We start from the raw sequence: 22827 nt of genomic DNA, 5'->3' as shown, positions 1-22827 counted from the left end.
GGTCTTGAGTACCCTCCGTAGGAGTTGAGACTACACAATTTACTAACTAGAGTTTTATATCCTTTTTTGGCAGGAGCAGGGATATCATAGTCAATCCATGTTATCTGGATTACCTTTAATTTGACCAGTACATTTCAGTAATACTGACTAACAAGTCAGTAATTATGTCCACAGAAATCCATTTTTGACATTCAGCAGAACCTCATTGTTGGCTGAGATGTGGCTAATACCCACAGAGTTTGTAGGAGCTTTTGCTAGAGTGCAGCTTCTGCTTTAACACTAGCTGTACTTTGTTCAGAGCATAGCTGCCCATGACTAACATATACATTCTCACAGTGTCTGTGCTGAGGCATTTTAATGTAAATTAAAATATTACTCCATTTCACTTTAAATATTTCAGAATATATCCTTAAATCTAGGTCAATTCAAGAAGTAAAGAGAAATTGGGTCAGTACTTCATAGACTGTCACCTCTGAGAACAGTCATCACATCTCACCAAAATATGGTTCTATATTTTAGCCATTCAGTATATCTTTATGCAATAAATCAGGAAATCACTGATTCCTGCTTAGCATTCTCCTTTCAACATTGGATGTTCATGTAAATTACTGCCTTTTTGTTGATATTTAACAAGAATAAGAAATACTAGTAGATAATTGTATTTAAAATCTATAATTCAAAACTATAGTAATATAAAAGGAAAGCAGTAATTGAAAATGGATCTAAAGAGTAAATTTGACAAAGGCTATCAGTCTTCTACCTTTCTGGAAGCGAATAGACAAAAAGATAAAAAAAAAAAAAACATTAGGGACAGTATCACTGAAACAGTGAATATAAACTACTCTGCTGGATACACTGCTATTGGAAACAAGATTTATCATTAAAATAAGATTGAGTTCATGTAATACTTAATGCAAAAGAATGCAACTAGAACCTCTATCCCTCATCATATGAAAAAACCAACTCAAAATGAACTAAATATCTAAATATCAGACCTGAAACTATGAACCTCCTAGAAGAAAACTGAGAAATGCTTCAGGACATGGAAATGGGCAAGTGTTTTTTGGATAAGATCCCCAAAGCACAGTAAATGAGAGTGAAAATAGACAAATAGAATTCATCAATCTGAAAAGCTTTGGGGCAGCAAAAAAACAATCAACAGAGTGAAGAGACAATCTATAGAATTGGAAAAAATGTTTGCAAACTACCCATCTGACAAGATGTTAACACCAGGATATGTAAAGAACTCAAACAACTCAATAGCGAAACAAACACATAATCCAATGAAAAATGCACAATAGATCTAAATAGATGTTTTTTTCCCTCAAAGAAAACAATACAAATGTGAATAGATACAAGAAAAATGCTTAGCAGTAAAAAATCATCAGGGAAATGCAAAACAAAACCAAAATGAGATGTAATCTCACCCCAGTAAGAATGGCTATTACCAAAAAAACTAAAAATAATAGTTGATGTGGAGAAAAAGGAACCCTTTCATACAGTAAATGAGAGGGTAAATTAGTACAAATGTTGTAGAAAACAATATGCAGGTTCTTTGAAAAATCAAAAACACAAGTACCATATGATCCAGCAATCTCACTACTGGGTATGTATCCAAAAGAAATAAAACCAGTGTGTCTAAAAGACATCCGCACTGCCATGATTATTACAACATGAATCACAAGAGCCAAGACATGAAGACAACTTAAGTGTCCATAAACTAATGAATAGATAAAGAAAATGTGATATGTATATACAATAGAATATTGTTCAGCCATGAAAGAGAAAGTTCTTTGTGACAACAGGAATAGAACTAAAGGTCATTATGTTAAGTAAAATAAACCAGGCATAGAAAGAGACAAGTACTGCTTGATCTCACTCTTATGTCGAGTCTGAAACAGTTGATGTCATTGAAGTGGAGAGTAGAATAGTGTTACCAGAGGCTAGGTAGAGTGTGTATGGGTGGTGGGGAGATGGCAAAATGTTGATTAATGTGTACTAAAATCATAATTAGATAGGAGCAAGAAGTCCTGAAGTTCTATCAAGAATGAAGTTGGTTGTGAGAGGTTTGTTTACTCAGTGTACTTATTTATTTGATTTTAAGGCATCAGATAATCAACCTTCTTAAATTTAGCTTTTTTGGAGGGGAAAAACTTTATGTCAATATGCATATCAAGCTTAAGAAGCATGTTCAGAAATGTAAAAACATGAACAAACATGCTCATATCATATGTGCTAATTGTTTTGCAGGTAGAGAATGCAAAGGTGCACATAGTAGTCCTGGGCCTGCCATTAAGGGGATCAAACTAGTGGAGGCACATAGGCATTACTCAAACACATAAAGATATAATTACAAATTATGCTGCAAACAATTCTGAATTAATTTAGTTGATATACATCTAAAAATGTGATTTTAGAAAGTTGAAGTGCAGAGGTTACCCTAAATGTACTTTATGCTTTATTTTTTTACCTTTTATTTTTCAAGTCCTAAAAGGTCCATGAGCCATAAAAACTTCTCTTTCATGTTCTTTCTCCCCGATCCCTGATCAGTTTTTGGAGTACTGCAAATTTTAGTCCTGCTTCACTGGGTTCTGGGTTCATCATATTGGCACCTTGTCCAAATTTTCAGTCAGAACTAACTTTCTGATATAGGTTTATACATCTTTATTTCATATTAAGAATTTCATAATCTGTCAAATTTATTCAAAGTTTCTGGATGAAATCTTTATGATAATACTAAAGATAATGTGAACTAGCACAATTGTCTTTACTTGTCCAACAAGACAGGCCAGGTTATGTCAATTATTTTGCAACATGATTAGTTAATAAATATGTATTAAGCATCAATAGTATTATGCTAGTACTATGGGGGATAAAATTGTTACATGTTTTGTACTTTACAGGAGACTCAAATCTACTTGGAGATGAGAAAAAGGATATTAAATATCATCATTTATTCAAAACAGATCACTATCCTAGATTGTGTAGAGGGCTGAATAAAGTATTGGAGAAAATAAGAGAGGAAAAAAAATAGCACATCACATAGTAGTGAGATCACTCCTTTGACATCTTGATAATTGTTATATTTTATTTAACTCCAATCTACATGTATATGGAAATTAGAGTAATAGATCTTGCACTTTGCTTTGACCCAACCATTTGCAAAACATCCGTATATCCTTAATCTTTCTTTAACTAGCCATATTTGAGAACTTTAGATTATTATTATACACTGAAGGAACATTTCATCTTACACAAGCAGAACATTTTATTCTATTTTTGCCATTTCTGAAAAAAATCAAAGCAAAGAAGAAAAATTATTCGCTTAAACTCATTACTTATTTCTAACTTGACATATTCAGTTTGATCGTCTGGTATAATATATATATTCTCAAAACTAAATAGATTATCTTGACACTTGCTTTTGGCACAATGGAAGGAAAGTGTGCATCTTCAAATGTAAGGTCTACATATTACCACATTATGAGGTTAAGATGCCAGGGGAACTAGAAAAGTTTTTTTTTTTTTTTTTTACAAATCAAAAACATTTTGTTATTTGATTGGTAAACTATGAATTTGAGGAAATCTGCATATAGCAGGCCCATTTACAAAGAATATCTGAAATGAAGATCCTGAACATGATGGCTTTTTCCCCAATATCTTACACCTCAATAAAATATATGACATATAATAGCTTATATATACAATTATAGGTATATTCAATTTACAAAAATTGCAATCTCAGATATAGTATGTCCAGGCTATAACATTTTCTAAAATTTTTTTTCTAATAAAATTTGTGAAAGCATGAGTCCAACAACATCTGAAGCAGAAACTTTAGATAGGCATTAAGATAATGACACTTAACATTTATTAATATGAAAAGGTCAGAACAAGCAAGCAACTACAAGTGTCATAGGAACTTCATGAAACATTAAATGTTTTGTGCAAGTATGCAATACATTAAAATGGTGTTATGAGCAATGACTTTTGTATTTTATTTAATGCACATAACTAAACGTATGCTAATAAATATATGTATACATAACAAAATAAAAAGATTGGTTTTGCTTTTCCAGAAAGCAAGTAATGGCAATTCCTGATCAAATGCATGTACACAATATGAAAATCTGTCCAGTCCAGAACATGAATTGCTAATGACACATGTGTGACATCATTCTTAATCAGAAGCAAGGAGTCACAGGATAAAAACCTGACCTCACCCCGTGGTTTTCTCTTTAACTGACACCTCTGATACTTCTTTTTTTTTTTTCATCTATTGATTTACAATTTTTTTCATTCTTCTTCCCTCAAGCTGTGAACATTATCCAGGGTTCAATTCTTCTTTTCTAAACTTCCTCTTTTCTAGATAAGGGGATATCAAACTGGCCCCTCAGTCTGAAGTCCCTGAAAAGCTGCCACTGAGGCTGACAGAACATCCAGAAGGGTGGGTAATTGGTGCCTTCCCACCTCTTCAAATAAAACCATTCTGCTTTAACCTATTTTATTTGTTCTACATCATTTCTTTTGGAGTGCTAATTTGTTCATTTTTAGGATTGGTGTACTAAATTATGTCAAAGTAATAAAACCTGGATTTTTTTGTGTGTTTTACCACTATCCATCTGACTTCAGACAAATATTTCAAAGCTTCAGTGAATCTCGAACATTCATGCCCTCTGTCTGAACCACTTTCCTGCCCTATTCCTCAGCTCTTTCTAACCCCTATTGATTTTTTTATTCTATGGACTTCCTCTAGAAAGGCTTTTCTGAACCCCAAATCTGGGTGAGATACTCTTCTGAGGTAGTACCTTGGCAATGTCTTCACACAGCACTCATCTCATCATGTTATCTGTCTCTGGTGCCTTGTAAACTGGAAACTCCTGCAGGACAGAATATCTTTTTTCATGATTTCCCCAGCACCTAGCATAGTACCTGCCATGTATCAGTTTGAAAAAAATCCTACAGAAAGAATTGTATATCCCAACAAAGATAACTAAAATCAGGTATACTGCTCTCTTTTTAAGTAAAGATAAATGAAAAGGCATGTATCAATTTTATCCCTGGTTCTGGTTAATTGCTCTTACAATCTGCCTCTTTCTGAGTGTCCCAGACACCTACTCTTATTCCCTTCTTAATACTATTCATACTATTTTATATATTTTTATTGGAAAGTTATTTTACATTACCCCTTTGGTTCTTGTCCAAAAATAGGGATGCATGCATTATTTAATCTGTCTCTAAAAACCAAGAAAAAGTTAAAGAACCATTTTATTTTCAACACTGTATCATTAGATAAATGTATCATTAGATCATTCTTAACAAAATTATAACATTCAACAACTAGTAGTAAATAAAGACTCAAGAAGCTTGAGGCCACATCTAAGCAGTTCCAAGGATAAACCCTGGTGATTGATGCAGAAGTTATAAGTGTCTCAGAAAGAATATATTGCTTCAAATACTTGCTGTATACAAATCTATATATAAATGCAATCGAAAATTCTAGAATTAAATGAAAGAGTTATTTAATGGCCACATATACTCTACAGGAACAACCTGAGAAATTTCCAACTGCTGGTATAACAAAACTAGAAAGAGCAATAGGTGCAATCTCATCTTTAATCCTCAACGATAATATAATTCAGTGAGAAATTCCGGAGTATTTCTACCATGAATGCCATATACTGCAATATTTCATTTCAGTGATTTTCACTTACATTTTTATCATATTTTCAAACATCAACCTAACACAAATTCAGTGAGTTTCTTTTACCTCATTGCTTTATGTCTGAAATCTTAGATTTTCATTACTATGTTATAATACATTGAAAAGAACTTAAAAGAAAACCAAAATAACACATATTTTCCAAAGTCAAAATCAATGTAAATTAAAATTGACTTGTTTTCTTATCTACTTATTTTAGGGACTACTTGAGAAATAGAAATTTTGGAAGATATTCTTGGCAGAAATGGTATAATAAACTCAATAATTAGATGAGTGACTAATTAATTGACTTTTAGAATCCTATTCAACTCTGAAAGTCCAGGATGTAGGTCATGAATCAATTTAAGGCATAGCTTCTGTTGAGTAAGTTCCTCATATTTCTTATAACAATGACAATATTTGTGAAAAGAAAAGTTCCACAGACAACAGGGCAAATGGTACTTACGCATATTGTGTCAGCAGTTCCAAATCATTATGCATGTTGATTGGATATGCTTCACCGAGTTCAAACAGCTTCTCCAGAGCCTCATAAATGAAAATGATACAAATCAGAGAAGCAAAAGCTTCTTCAGTAAACCGGGTGATATAGCAGACGAGGGAACTGGCATCAGTGGCCACAAGTATGATACATAATGTTGCGGTCCAAAGTCCAATACTGGCTCTTAAAGATAAGTATGATAGCCCATATTCTCTAGGAGGAACAAAAGGAAATAATAGTGGGAAGGAGGTCATTTTACAGCCTGCCACCATATAAAATAAGTAGAAATAAGCCTAATTCAATAAGCTTCATATCCCCAGTAATGAAACTCAAGACTTTGTCTAAAGGGAACAACTCAGGGACAAAACTAAAAGAGGTTCCTCAGTGCTTAGAACTGAATCTTAGTTTTTATTAACATTATATAACAATATGCATAAGTCTTTGACTTTCCCTCTGTTTCCACTGAGACAGAAATGACAAACTGGATCAACTCAGCTGCTTCCAACTTTCTCAACAGACCTTCAAAATTGATGTTAGGAAAAGAATAAACACAGTAAAGAAAAAGAGAGGGACTGAGGGCCAGAGTATGTAACACTTACTTGCAAAATTTAAACAAAATCTTTTCAAACACCAAAACTGGTCCTGTACTGCCTAATATGGTAAGAGGTTGTCCACCAAAGAGAGAATAGGCTATCCCGGTCATGGATGCTCCAAAGAGAGATTCGATTGCACTCTGTGTAAAGATATGAATGTTTCCATTACCTAAACTGTACAGGTGGCCATTGAAACTAGTTAAGAAATGTTTAAAATATACAGGTTCATTCTTTTTTTCTTCACTATGCAAAGCCTGGCAACTCTGGGCAGAATATAGAATAGGAGCAGGGGAATGAGCCAAGAGGGGCAAAAATGAATGGTAACAAATGGGAAGTGTCCTCTCTACCTTCCTGCCTCACTTGTCTCTTACCTCACAGAAAGTGTGAACATATTTAGAAATAGTGTCTAGACAGAAACATGGCTCAGATATTTTAGAAATGGACTTGTGAGGTAAGAACCAGAGCCTAAAACTGGCCTGGTACTGGGGACAGGGATCAAGGGATCAGTCAGAAATCTCATGTAGGACTCAGAATTAGTTATTCTGAGATACACCATTCCTAGTTTACCAGTTCCCCGCTACTTGTCCAGAAAAGTCATACATGAGTTTTATCGGTCACACCACACATTAAATCTCTCCTTATAACAGAATCCAATATTAAAGGCTCACTTATCTTACTATTAATCTTACAAACAAATCAGTTTCAAAGTTCAGAGAAAAGATAATACATACTATACGACCTTCAGTTGCTTCTCCCAGCAGTCCTCCAAATGTGATGACAGGAGACATACAGGCGCAGTAGAGAAACAGAAAAGATGCTAAGCACTGCAGGCTGAAAGCATCTCTGAAGTCACTCCAGAAGAATGGAGCTTTTCTTTTGATATCTAAGATAAGTCCCCCAAAAATCCTAGGACATGGGGGGAAACACAATAGTGAAACCCAAATATAAAAAAATATATAGAAGTGCTCACTTGCTTTGTTGCCAGGCCACAGTATATGTTTTCCATCAGCGGAGTTGAGACCCACAATAACCTGCTACATTATGTTATCATGATCTATAGGGATGGCTTTGTACCACTATGTTATCTCAATTCTTAACCAAATATTGTGTCAAAAGCTAAAACTCCAAGACTCTTTCAAGGCTATTCATCAATCAACATTCAAATAGTGGGATTCAAGGGTCACTCTACTCTCTGTGCCATTTCTATATCAACCTACACCATTCTAAACTCAGGCCTACCACTCTCAATCATTGGCAGTATTTTGTAATTGCTTACATTCCATTTAGCATAACAGAAGTGAAGGGAGGGAGGGTTAACTGACTTTTGTACACACCGATGCTGAACATCACCTTAGAGAAAAAAATGCAGTGCTTTACCATGGCTTCACTTACCTAGTCTCTCTGGGAGAAAACAAAAAAAATTCTTCACCCCTCACCACATAATGTCCAAACAGACATCTAAATGGCCTTGTGTTGTGCATAACAGCAATACTTAGTAGAGACAGATAGATTCAAGGGTTGTTGGTATTTTTAGGAAACTAAAGAACAAACTGATAATAACTGAACTGGATAAATGTAATTTTGATCCACTATTGCCTGAACATATCCCAACATCTATCAAGATCCCAGTAGGTATAATTCCATACAAATATACCCCAAACCCACACTGGAACACTTAATAAAAAAAAATTTTGGCAAGGGACTATTAAATTATGAAATGATGCTTAAAGTTTGAGAACTATTTTTTTTACTCTATTAGGAATGAGAACACTAATAAACATTAATGTTAGGTATTTTAATTCTTTGAAATTTAATAATGATATTCAGACTTAACATTGACTGCTGAAAGATCTGTGTGCTTCATGGAATAAAGATGTGATAGTAAACTGAGTAAAACCACATTGAAGTTCCCACATGAAAATTTATGGTGAAAAACCTCATTATATTCCAAAGTTATGTCAGTATGCTAAATATGCTTCGATCATACAAAAATGTCAAACTTTTGTTATTCATTTTATGAATAGGATTATTCATTTGGCAGTCTTAGAATCATCTCAAAAGTAATTGTTCTCTTGAGAAGTAAATTCTAGTTGGCCTTGGAATATGTATATATTCAGAATTACTGAAAATTTGACTATTTTATCTAACTTCCTTGACCTGATGTAAACAAATAGTTTCAATTAATAACTATTTTATGATTATTTGAGCACAGAATCACTGCTTTCCTAGTGATTTCTTCCATCAGGAAAAGGTTGAAAAGAATAAAGTTTTAACTGGGGGAAAAAAAAGGACATTAGAAACTCAGAGAAGCTTGTCTGTGAAATTTATACACATAAAAAAGCTCACCTTAGGTTCCTCTGCCTGTGTTTGTCAAAATATATGCATATTTAATTTTGAGTAATTTTTAAAAATTTCTGAATACTTTGTTAAGTCACAATTCAAACAGTGTTACTCTACTAGACTATGCAATCATTTATGATTTATATGCTACCTAATCCCAAAAAAGAATTTGAGGTGGTTATAAGCTATTAATTAGTAATCAATATATAGCTATTTGATATTATTTATAGCTATTTATATTATACCATTGGCTTCTAATTAATTACTTATTAGAGCATACATTAGTCTGACTAGCTATTAAATAACTGTAATAAATGTGCTTTTAGCATTAAAAAATCTAAATCCAGAAGTGGGAATTCATTACAGAGAACAGTGCAAGAGCAGCCCAGATGTACACCAGCAACTCCAGGAGAGCAGATGAGTAATGGATACTTCAAGTCATGTCAGCAACAGAATCTGTGGAAGAACTCTGGAGAAGCGAAGATACCGGATATTGGTGACCTGGGAGGATTTAGGAAGCAGTAAGGAAAAGTGAACTCGAAAAAAATCTAAGCTAAGTGGTATGTTACACCTGAGAGAGAAAGAAAAAAATACCACCAAAAATAAAAGGACTGCATTTGAAAGTATGAAAGTGAACAGAATGAGTTACAAAGCTTCCACTGACGGGAGAAAGAAAAAAATTAAACCATCTCAAATTAGGTATCGAGCCTAAGGAAGATGTTAAAGGACATTTCCTCAGAGACAAAACATAGATGAAGGGAAAGAACACAGGAGAATTAAGATGCACAGAGTCGTCAGGAACTGGAAAGCCAGCTTAGAGGACACATTGCAAGCAGTACAGAAAATGGCCTTGAGGGGCGGGGGCACCAGTCCTGTGGGGCCTTTGCAATTGCCTTTAATTATAGTGGAGGCTGTACACACAAATTCCCTGAAGACAGACCCACCCAAGGGTTTCTGATTTTCTGCTCACACATTGCTTGGAGAGAGACAAGCTGTCAAAAAAACATAAAGCACCATTTTATGAAATAAATTGAAGCTTTCATCTCTTCAAAGATGTGTGATTAGAAAAATAAATCATATAGCTCTTTCAAATCACAGCCATAAAAATAACAAGTACCATTATATACATCCTGCTTGCATTTAATGAGATAAGGTCTACAAGACTGAATTATTGGTATTTAGTTTCATTTCCATCTTGAACTTGAAGCTTTCAACAAGCTCTTTTGGAAGAGTCAATTGACAGTTTTCTTATTCATTCACAGGATCTGTGAATGCATATGCACAGCAAAATGAAAGATTAGGTAAGATAAAATGAGATGGTGTATCCATTATTCTGATTTAACACTAATGATAATCATTAGTAACTTCAGAGAAATCAAATAATTGACATTTTCACCCCCAAATAGTACTAAAAGTATGAAATAAATTAGATCTCAAAATAACAATTCCTGACAGACAAGAATGATATGTCATTTGCTCCTTGAAGTCCCATACAAGGGATTTTCACTCACCTTCCAGTTCGCTGGAGTTCAGGTCCACTATGTCCCCCGTGAGGCTCAGGTTCCCCATGAGCTGCTGTTCCATTTGGTACAGCAGGAATCTTCCTCTTTTCCTGCAGGAAGTTTTTGTTTTGTTGTTTGTTTTGTTTTGTTTTAATTCCAGGTTAATTGCAAATAACAGTTTTTTTTTTTCTTGAAGCAATAAGCAGAGTGGCTAAGAACACAGGTTGTATGACTTATAGTCTGCTTGACCTCTGAGAAGTTATCTAGCCTCCTAAAGATTTAGTTCCCTCCTCTATTTATTGGTGGTAACAATAATACCTATCTTACAGTATCACTGAGAGAATTAAATGAGGTAATGGGCATTTATTTATTTATTCTTTCCATTAATGTATATTCTGTGCTTAATATGTGTCATTAATTGTTATTAACGCTAGAGTTGCAAAGGTAAGCAAGAAAAGACATCCTAAGAGCTATGGATATAGCTCAGGGGTAAAACACTCACCTAGCATGCCCATTTTCCTGGGTTTGATCCCCAGACCATAAAAGAGAAAGAAAGAAAAGAAGGAGGCAGAGGTAGAGGAGGCAGATGAAGGAAAAAACTAAAATAAAAAGCATTCTATTGATGGGTATACAATAAACTTGTAACATGAGGTAAATATAGGAGCTACAAAGAAAAGTGAAATACTGGAAAAAGAGAAAGACGGGTTGATGGGGTAGGCTAGAGTAAGAAGGTGTTAGGCATGGTGGTGTTCTATGCATGGCATAGTTTGTTCAATAAACACTACTATCTGTTAATTTTAAATTGTATTTCCCTCCTTAATTCCAGCTAATATCTTTGTACCCAAGGAATAATTGATAAGGCTTTCTGATTCATATACCCAAACATTATTATAAAAGAAAGCATCTAATTGAACCAATGACAAATTAATGGAAGTTTATGTGTTATTTTCCCTTAGATTTATTCCACCCACCTTTATCAGGGAGAGAAGTTAAAAAAAAAAAAACTGGAAAGCCCTATACATAATCCCACCATGTACAGTACACCAATGAGTTCAAAAGCACTTGAAAAGATAGTTTAAAAAAATTAAGTGGTACAATTAAAAATTGTACTTGAATGCCATTCCAAAATAGTGTAAATGTGAAGCACAAAAGTGACTTATCAACTGGTCTATGCACAATGGGAAATTTAGAATGGTTCATGTTTAAAACATGAGAAAAACAGATTTTTGTAATGAGCACAATAGAGAACAGTTCATTGCTTAATGTTTTTACATTTTCCCTGGGCATGTGAATAGATACAATGAGACTAAAGTATGAATATAAAATATCTATCAACTGATGAAAATGTCTTCACAGGTAAATAGGATACATTTAAGATTAGCAAGTTGATAGTATGTTATATGGTAATAAAAAAAGATATAATACAGAACAAAGGGATGTAAAAGTGGTCCTCAAGATCTACTTCCTAATTACCTAGGGAAATTTTTCATAGCACCCACCAGTATTAGAAAGCAAGTGATAATATTTGGTCTTCTGGGAAAACTATCCCTTCTGGATAAGTTAAATCATCGTTTTACAGTTTTTAAAAAGCCATACATTGATGAAAATAAATGATAGATCATGAAAGATATTAACCATTCTAAAGTACATGTTTCCTCAAAGAGAAAGGAAAATGGCATTTGAAAAAAATGTGATGTGTATGAATAATACCAATACTTATTCTGAAGGAAATATAGAAAATGTTAAATGATCTGAAACAGAAGTATTTTGATATTTCAAAAATATACTAGGCCCTTGGAATATACCAGTGGACAAATTGGGTCTATGGAGCTTATATTCTTATGGAAAGGCAGACAAAAAATTAAATGAGTAAATTAATTCTACTGTGTGTTAGAAAGCAAGAGCTACGGAAGAAGAAACATATAGGGCAGAGTTGGGGGAGTCTGGGGTATGTGGTGGGTAGGTGAAAGTCTGGCTATAATAAGTAGAGGAGTCAGGCAGGCTTGGTGACAAAGGCTCATTTGTGAAGAACTTGAAGGAGATAAGGGCATTAGCCAGGAGATAACCAGGAGATATCCAGATAAAAAGAATAGCCAGTGGGGCACTCATAATGGGGAGAGTGGCTGGAGAGCTTGAAGAACAGGAGCAAGGAGATCTTGTTGGTTGAGAGAAATGAGAAAGAAAAAAAAATGGCAGAAAGACATTTCAGATGTAAAGAGAAGCCAGATCGTGTATATTATTGTCCATTGTAAGGGTCTGGCTCTTATTCTCAGTGAAATGAACATTTGAGGAAAGGAGTGGCATAACAGAACTTAAGTTACTTTGGCTGCTATGTCAAGAACAGATTCTAGAAGCCCAGGGATGAAACAATGAGCCAACCAGTTAGGAGGTTATTTCAGTAATCCAGGAGATGATGGCAGGATGAACCAGGGTTGTAGCAGTAGCAGTAGTGAAAAATAACATAATTATGGATAAATGTTGAATGTTAAGGCAATAGAATTTCCTTACAGAATAGAAGTCTGGTATAAGAAAAAAAAAAAGAATTGATGATTTTAGCCTGATCAATGCTAAGGATGTAGTTAGTAGTTAACCAAGGTAGGGAGGTGTGAATGCAACAGGTTCTGAGAAAATATCAGTGGTTTTTATATACTTTGGGAAACATTATATTGTCTTTTTCTAAAATCATAAATGCAAAGATGTATATAGGTATAGAAACAGGACAATTGACAAATCAGTTCAAACTTTCAACATGTTAACCTGTAGATATATAGAAGACACTGAAGTAAAGTCACATGATAGGCAGTTGGATAATAACACTCAAGTGCAGGGTGGAAAATGAATTTCAGGAAAGTTTAAGACTCTAAGATAAGATGATATCCTCATGAGAATGTAAACAGAAAAGAGAAAATGATTAAAGTCTGAGCCTTGTGTCATTTCAACATAAAAAAAAAATCAGAAGAAGAAACAGAGAAGGGGTCTGAGAAGGAGTGATCAATGGGATTGTAGGAAACTAAGAGTGTGATGATTGGGGAGTCAAGCAAATCTACCAAGGGAAAAAAAATTATCATCAACTCTGTCAAATACTATTAGTTGATAGGTTAAATAAAATGTGGACTGAGAGTTGACCGTGGGATTTAGCATTATGGAGATCATTGGTGACCATCATGTTAAGTATTTAAGTGAAGTCAGGGCAGCAGGGGGCAAGAGTTTTATTGGAGTAGATGTTGAGAGAGACTTAGAGGAGAGGAATTTCAGGCAGGTGGTACAAAGAACTCTTCTGTGACATTCTGTTGCAAAGATAAACAAGAAATGTAACTTACTGGCAGAGGTAGTGGTAAGTGGTATCAATAGTTATTTTTTTAAGATTGGCAAGTTAACACTATACTGTATGCTAATAAAATGTAACACAGAACAAAATAATTCATGATATACAGGAGAAAGATGATGGTAATGTCCTTGAGTAGATGTGAAGAGGTAGGATCTAATGCACAAGTAGAAGGCTGGCTTCAAATAGTTCCCCAGGGGTAATATGTAAGATGGCAGCACATGTGGATACCACTGTTGGCATACAGGTTAAGTGTGATGGCAGGAGTCATTGGAAAATGCTTTTTGGTTTTCTTGAATTTCTCAGGAAAAAGCAAGTCAACCTATGAGAGTGAGGGTCAGGAAAGATATGATGAAGATTTGAGGAGAGAACAGTTGTGAAATCATCATCTAAAGAGAAAGATTGGACTTGAGAAGACAAGTATGATAAACTTGCAACATTAACAGTCCTATTGAGGTTGTGGTCTTGAAATAATGTAAGAACTGTCAATGCAATTATACATTTTCCTTCAGCTTCAGCTATATTGTACAGATACAAAGTAAAGATTCTAACAGGATTGTGATTTTGACAAGCAAGTACGTGGCATGAGAAAATACAAAAGTTTTGGGTACATAAAAGGGAATCGTTAGAATGAATGACACAAAGTTCTAATGAATATTTTCAGGGTTATTCTTTGAGGTGGCAGGTTATTCTTCTTTTAACTGAATGAAAAAAGTATTTAAGATGCTGTGATTTGCACATTTCAAAAGAATAAAAACTATAGAATTTTTTTTTCCATCAGGGAAAATATTATTTGAATGAGTATGAAGTCAGGGTGCTTAATATATGTTCATTCATGTTACTACATCTAATAGAAGAAAACACAGATTCATATTATTACATAAACATAACATGCCTTTGAAAATATTAACATTGAAATGAAGCATTCAGAGTATTTCTGATTCAAACTCATTATATTGAATTTTGCTGTGTAATATGTTAGCCACTAACCACATGTCTATATGAATTTAAGTTAAATTAAATAAAATTTCTGTTCTTCAGTTGCAGGAGCTACAATTTCAGTGCTCAATAATGGCTTAGTTATTTCGTAGCATAGATTTAGAACATTTCCATCATTGCAGAAAGTTCTTCTGGGCAGCACTGATAACAGAAGATCAGAAAATAAAGTATTTGTTCAAGGTCAGACAAATGAATAATGGCAGAACCCAGATGTCTGGATTCTTAATTCAATGTTCTTTGAACTTTTGTCTCTCAATACTCAGAATTTACTAATTAATTTGTATTTTCTCATACAAATAATGGAAAGTACAGACCTCCCATTCTTGACTTGCCTCAAAAACAGGGTATTTAAAAAAAAAAAAAAACATTTTACTTCAACTTTAATGTTTGAGTAACTAACTGGTGTTACAGTGACTTTTAAAGTCACATTTTCCATGCTTTTATATTATCACCGAATTTATCCAAATGATATCAATTAAAGAGTTTTTTTTTATTAACTCAGAGAGCATAATCTTGCCTTTCCCAAATCATTAGTGGGAAGATGTATACAACACAGAAAAAGGCAATCCTTACAATTATTCCTTAAGAAACTGCTTTTATTTTAGTAGTAGAACAACTGAAACTATGTAATAGCAGTTATAAAATCATAAAAACGGTATTGTAAATGAAAGTGAATAGTCTTTAATAATTATAGAATGACTTCAGGATAAAAATATAGGGATAAAATATTAATATATTTTCTTTAAATTGATAGTAAAATCAAGATGACCTTTATACATACTCATTGCTGAGTGATACACCTGCTCATTTGCCCAATTCTGACTAACCCAAGACTGTGTCAGTCAGGCCACCTGTCACTTGAACCAGAGCAGCAAGTCAGACCAGGCGGGACTCCCTCAGGGCAAGAACCAAAGGCAAGGCAGAGAAAAAGGATATTGTTGGGGTCATTTGAAAGGCTTATCCCCTAGGAAATAGGTGGCAATATGAGGAGGGGGACTTGTAAACATTTGGCTACCACTCTCAACAGTCATGCCTATAATAAAAAATGACCCAAACAATAGCAATATCTTTCTGGAATGTATGATGGATAAAATACATATTCAAATTTTATAGGCAAAAATTTTACAACTTTTATATCACAAATCTACATAAAAGTAATACAAATATAAGAATTACACTAAAAAATTCTTCCCAATTTTCACTGTGGCTAGTAGTAACAGGAAGTTTTCTGTATAAAATCATTAAGCCATGCCTTGAAATTTTCCTAATAATTGCCAAATTCAAAGTAATGTATCCAGAACCCCAAAGGACTGGTAAGCTTTATCCCAGGCCATATTTTATGTTGTCATTAAAATTTTAATTTTCTTCCCATGTAAAATCCCTTTCCAGGAGCATGAGACTGATTTAGTGGCTTGCATTCGAAATGCTAAATTTCTGCAGAGTAGTATCAAGAAAGCTTTTGTAAATTCATGCTTCAGCTATTTGAATCTTTCTGGAGGGTTATATTATTTTAGGACATATATTTAAAGGAAAACAAAATTATGACATTTTAAAGAGTGTTTTCAAATATACATACCTGTGAAGGAACATTCTTGGGAGGCTCTATTCGAATGCTGGGGTCCCATTCTCCAGGAGGGAGAACTGTAACCTGATCCAGAAATTCATCAATCCCTGATACCAAGTCATTGCGATCTTTAGCTTTGTAAGCAACATCATGAAAGACCTGTACAAGGAAATACCACTTGTAGTTTAAAAATTATAAACATCTTAATGATTTCAGTATTTTCATTTCCCAGGATCCCACATGTGATTATAACATTTTGAAGAAATAGGCAGCTCTCATTCTAATGTAAAATATTATACATTATTTTATGATTCCACACAGATTCCACACTATTTTTCTCTGGATGCTAGTGTGAATGGTAAAATTTCTGGAGGTGAGGAGTAAGGGAAAGGAAAAGTAAAACAAATGAAAACTCATTAAACTACAGTTAAAATTTTAAGCTACATAAAGGTTATTTATATGTATTTATATGTGGAGGAACTCCTTGCTTAAAAATAGAGAATAAAATTTGTAAACTGTATTAGAAATATTATAATTATATCCTGATATACATAAACTAATTTAAAAGGTTAATTTTATTCAATTTTGAAAATAATAATGTTATAAATTAGTACTTTCTGGCTGTATATTTAAAAAGAACAGAAACTATTTTCCATTCAAAGAATGAGTTATATTTTCAGCCTGCCCATACATGTGCAGTCATTTTGGCTGTTCACAGATCTTCCAAGCCCTCTCTGAGACACATGGCAGGATTAGACTTTTTTGCCTTCTTGTCATTTGGATTAGGTGTGGTCAATTTAGGTGCACATATGTCACCTTTGACTAGAAGTTATGAGCTCCAGTGTGTGACATATTGCATTACCTCTATCTGATTAGGAACTGAAAAACACAGGTCCAGGTTGAGTTTCTATGAGCCTGAGTGCCCAAGTGACTAATCAGCAGAGCCCCCCTGCCAGCCTGTGATGGCCATTCAGCACCATGTAACGTCTGCTGTTTTAAGACACTAAGATTTTAGTTGGCTTTTCCCTCAGCATAACCAAGCTCCTCCTGACTGACATGCAGGACAATACACTCAACACAAGTGAGAAAAAAAATAAGGAGAAACTGGACAAATTCATTTACATTAAAAATAAGATACACACTTCTGATAAATTTTTGCATTTTACACATGAGAAAACAGAATATTTGAGGTTAGGGATTCCTATATTATTTTTTACTGGTATGTATTAAAATGACCAAATATTCAATGCTACTCAATGGCAAGTGCTGTGGACAAACAGCAAAGGGGAATAAGGAAATGACTAGGGGATGCTGAAATTTTAAAAAGAATGTTAAGGAAGGTTTCAGTCAGTAGCTATTACAGCAAAGACCTGAAGTTAGCCAATCCCAAAAAAACAAATGCCAAATGTTTTCTTTGATATAAGGAGGCTGATTCATAGTGGGATAGGGAGAGGGAACATGGGAGGAATAGATGAACTCTGGATAGGGCAGAGGGATTGGAAGGGAAGGGAGGGAGGAGGGGTTAGAAACGATGGTGGAATCTGATGATCATTATTATCCAAAGTACATGTATGAAGACACGAATTGGTGTGAATATACTTTGTATACAACCAGAGATATGAAAAATTGTGCTCTATATGTGTAATAAGAATTGTAATGCATTCTGCTGTCATATATAAAAAAAAGAATTCAGTATTTTTTAAATATACTATCAGAAAACAGAGAAGACAAACCACAGACTGATAGAAAACATTTGCAAAGAACGTATTTCAATAAGGACTATTGTGTAAACTGTATAAGAACTCTTAAAACTCAACAATAAGAAAACAGCCTAAAAAATGGTCAAACATCTGAGCAAGTGCCTTAATATGGATACATACAGATGACAGATGAGCAAATGAGAAAATGTTTCACATTAAAAAATTGCAAACTTAAACAATGATATACCACTATATACACTCCAGAGTGGTTAAACTCCAAAACATTAAATACTGGCAAGGACGTGGAGCTACAAGCAATTTCAATCAATGTTTGAAATGTAAAATGGTTCAGCTACCTTTGGAGCCATGTGGCACTTTAAGAAACTAATCATGCTTTTACACATGACTCAGCAATTGTGCTTCTTTGTATTGACCTAAATAAATTCAAACCTTTTATTTGCACAAAACAGCACAAAGGCATTTATAACAACTTTATTCCTAATTTCAAAAACTTGGAAGCTACCAAAATGTCCTTAAGTAGGTGAATATGTAAACAGTGATGCATTTAGACAATAAAATATTATTCAGTGCTCAAAAGAAATGAGATATCATGTTCCCAAAAGACGGGTAAGAAATTTAAATAAATATTATTTAGAGAAAAAAATCCTATCTGAAAAGCTACACACTATATAAAAAAGAAAAGAAAAGAAAATTCTGCTTCAAATATTCTATTCCACTTTCAGACCATTTGTTTCAATTTCTGGTTGGACACTCAATCTAAACTGCTGACTGGATGATCCTAATCAGTTTTAAAGGCTATTTCTTGACTTTCCATCTAATAACACTTCACAAAACATCATTGGTGTGATAAACATATAGTCTTCACTTATTATAATATGAAAACATCAAATTATATAAAGGGCTTAGCTATATTTTGAGAAAGAGATTTTTAAAATATAAAAACACAGAGTTCCTTGCCCCAAGACACTGTTTTTATGGCTCAGACTATCATTTTGTTTCCCAACTCAAAGTGCTTGTATAAGCTACAAATACTCACACATAAAGATCTTTACCTGGCCCTGAAATCCAATCTGAACACTTATAAATTGCAAATGTTCATAATCTTTAATGAGAGTTTAGCTGCTCTTCTTTTCTTTTCTTGCTACTATCAGCTCTTTTGAGATCTTTATGTGATCTCACTCAATTAAAAAATTGCTTCAAGAGGTCACATGATCCTATATCCTGCTTTAGACAGATGAATGTCCAAAGCAGCTGATTTCCTATTATTTAAAACTCCTCAAAGATAGACACTACTCTTTATTTGATTTTAAATTATAAACAGTATGTGCCAATTTCCCAAGTAACTTAATTACTTTGAATTGCTCATCTTCCTTCTCTTTGTCTAACAGATCTAAGGGCACACACACACACACACACACACACATCTGACTTCTCAGAGAAGCCTTTCTTGATCCCTTCTCAGACAAAATTAGACATTTTTTAATACTCTCATAATACTTCTTCCTTCTTGATAGCTTTCTCTGTAATTATAATGCTCTAGTAGAATTTATTGTTAACTGTGTATTTAGTAATTTAATGTCTTTTTGCTTTTCAAACAAACTTTGAAATTTCATTCAATAAAGATTTATCCGAACTCTTTAGGTGTTAGGTGAACAAACCAATAAAAATCCATGTTTTATGGAGTTTAAATTCTAGTGAGGGGGAGAAAGAAAATAAATAACATAAAAAATTTTTGACGGATAATGGCAAGTGCTGTGGACAAACAGCAAAGAGGAATAAGGAAATGACTAGGCAATGCTGAAATTTTAAAAAGAGTGTTAAGGAAGATTTCAATCAATAGCTATTATAGCAAAGACCTGAAGAGTGCAGACTGTGTAGCTATTGGGAACAAGACTTTCTTGGCAGAAGGAACTGCAAATGTAGACCATTCATGTCATTTTTTAAGAAGCAACAAAGAGGCCAATTCTTGGAGCTGATAAAAGCAAGAGGGAAATAGTAGGACTGAGACATAAAGTGGAAGAGGCAAAGTCCTGCAGGATTAGCAGGGGCATCGTGGCACATGCCTTAATCCCAGCTAGGCTGAAGCAGGAAGATCACAAGTTCAAGGCCAGTCTCAACTACTAGGCAAGATCCTCAAATAGTGAAATAAAATAAAAAGAACTAGAGATGTATCTCAGTGGTAGAATGACCCTGGTTCACTCCTAATAATAATAATAATAATAATAATAATAATAATAACAACAACAATATTTTTTAAAACCCTGCAGGACTTTGTAGGTCAACATAAGAACTTTGATTCAGTGACATAGGGAACCACTCACTCAAGGGTCTCTAACAGAGGAGGGATTACTCTAGTTTTTGCATTGATAAGAAAATGAAGTGAAACAAGTACACAAAAAATAGCAAGGAGGCTCTTTCAATAAAAGAATAATAACAGTGACATGGACCAAGTGATGATGAAAACTAGACTATAATAGAGTAGAAAGTGGGAAGTAGTAGGATTCTGTGCTTTTACACTGTGAAAGCACAACCAGGAAGCTTTACTGACAGATCGTATTTAGGGTGTTAAAGAAATAGAGGAGTCAAGGATGACTACAAAGTACAATTCTCTACTCAAAACACTCCATTAGCTTCCAACTCAGTGTCCTTGTATGACCCACAAATGCCCATGGAGACTGCCCCTGCTGCCCTCCTGACTTCATGCCTGCTGCTCTTTACCTTCCTCACTCCTTCCCAGCCATTTTGTCCTCCTTGCTTTTACCTGTTATTTCAGAAACACTCTTTCCTCAAAGCCTTTGCCATTGTTTATTTTTTTCTTGAAATACTCTTCCCATAGCTGTCTGCACAGGCTGCTCTCTTTCCTCCTTTAGGTTCTTGGTTGAAATGTCTCTTCAGTAAGTTCTTCTCTGACCATTTAAACTGGTGCCACTTTCCACCCAATTCTATCTCCTGTCCCTCCTTCCATAGTGTTTACCTCCATATGCCATATGTTTTAGTTCTATGTTGGTCTGTCTTTCCACTAGAACATTGGCTTAATGAAAGAAAAGGCTTTTGTCCATTTTGTTCACTTCTATCCATTTTGTTCACTTCTATCATTTTGTTCACCCACCATTTCTGTCAGAATGCCTGATAAATATTTATCCAATACATACTTATCAAAGGAATTAATGAGGAACACAGAGACTGGTTTTACTATAGTTCAAAACTCTTTATAAAGTTGTTTTATGTAAAACAGTGTGACATTAGCATCAAAGTAGATTTTTTTTGAAAGGCAGGGATTGCAAAAAAAAAAAAATGACACACTAGTCAATTAATGGTACTGAGCCAATTGTTAATCTATCTAAAATGTAACTATATTTCTATCCACATATTACACATAAAGCAATTCCAGATATGCTGAAAAAAAACATATGAAAGCTCAATAAATACAATGTAGCAGGATAATTGATAACCTTGGGGTAAACAGTAACATTTCAGACATTTAGTATCAAAACAAAGCATACAATAAATTTTAACTCCTTTTCATGGGGGAAATATAAAACAAGAAAAAAAGTGGTATTCAACATCAATCTGAACATTCAATAGTATACAATAAATTTTAACTCCTTTTCATGGGGGAAATATAAAACAAGAAAAAAGTGGTATTCAACATCAATCTGAACATTCAATAGTATATTTGTAAATGGTGACCTGACTGGGAGCAGTTTCAGTAGAGTGTTAGTAGCAAATATCAGACTGCAATATGTTAGATGAAGCTAAAATATTCATGACCAAGTACACACTGCTGTTTCAAAACTCTCAAGAGTCAGATTTTGAAAACACTTCCTCAATGCTAGAAACTATTAAGCAGTAAGACATTTACTTTTAGGATAGGAGAGACCTGGATATTCATTTCATACATATATTTTAAGTAGCTACCATGTGTTGGGCATCTTTGCTGACTGCACAGAGCCAGTGTTGATTTGAGATCTAAGAAAGAAAGAAAACTGTTAGTTTGAAAATCCAGAACAAAAAAGGCAAAACTGTACCATTTTTAGTAGAAAATACTTTTGGTTTTCCGATTGCTGTGGTTTTCATAAAACTGTTATGTTAATATATAATGGCTTTACTATTATTTAAAATAGATTTTAAAATGCATATTTTTAAAATTTCTCAGTTTTAAGTTCTATGATGATACATAACAACATATCTATATACATAATAGCTTTTCAGGTTCTTAATATTTTCAAATGTAAAGGGATGAACAAATGGGTAGCAGTGCTGATAAGCACAATCATTTGATATTCTCTAGTAAAGCTCAACAGCAATGAAGAAAGTGATTATTATTGATTCAAGATATTGGCAGGATGAGTTGTACATTCAATATTGATTCATTTTAAATTTTTTTTTTATTTTTTATTGTGGGTTGTTCAAAACATTACAAATTTCTTGACATATCATATTCCACACTTTGATTCAAGTGGGTTATGAACTCCCACCTTCACCCCATACACAGATTGCAGAATCACATCAGTTACACATCCATTGATTTACAAATTGCCATCCTAGTGTCTGTTGTGCTCCGCTGCCTTTCCCATCCTCCA

The 22827-nt window shown here is 33.9% G+C and overlaps 1 protein-coding gene across 13 annotated transcripts in view; it reads right to left on the bottom strand.

The window, feature by feature from the left end:
- Slc4a10 (solute carrier family 4 member 10) overlaps window positions 1-22827 on the bottom strand; it is a 295237-nt gene that overhangs the window by 51489 nt on the left and 220921 nt on the right. For all 13 annotated transcript variants that reach the window (XM_048812376.1, XM_048812375.1, XM_048812380.1 and 10 more), the window contains 5 exons: window positions 16536-16682; window positions 10645-10745; window positions 7525-7699; window positions 6800-6933; window positions 6168-6413 (listed from right to left, as the gene is read on the bottom strand). In XM_048812376.1, coding sequence (XP_048668333.1) covers window positions 6168-6413; window positions 6800-6933; window positions 7525-7699; window positions 10645-10745; window positions 16536-16682 — 803 coding nt within the window. The remainder of the gene's footprint in view (window positions 1-6167; window positions 6414-6799; window positions 6934-7524; window positions 7700-10644; window positions 10746-16535; window positions 16683-22827) is intronic.

The sequence above is a fragment of the Marmota marmota genome, unplaced genomic scaffold, assembly GCF_001458135.2.
Source record: "Marmota marmota marmota unplaced genomic scaffold, marMar, whole genome shotgun sequence".
Classification (NCBI taxonomy): Eukaryota; Metazoa; Chordata; class Mammalia; order Rodentia; family Sciuridae; genus Marmota; species Marmota marmota.
This window is presented reverse-complemented; position numbering and strand designations above follow the sequence as displayed.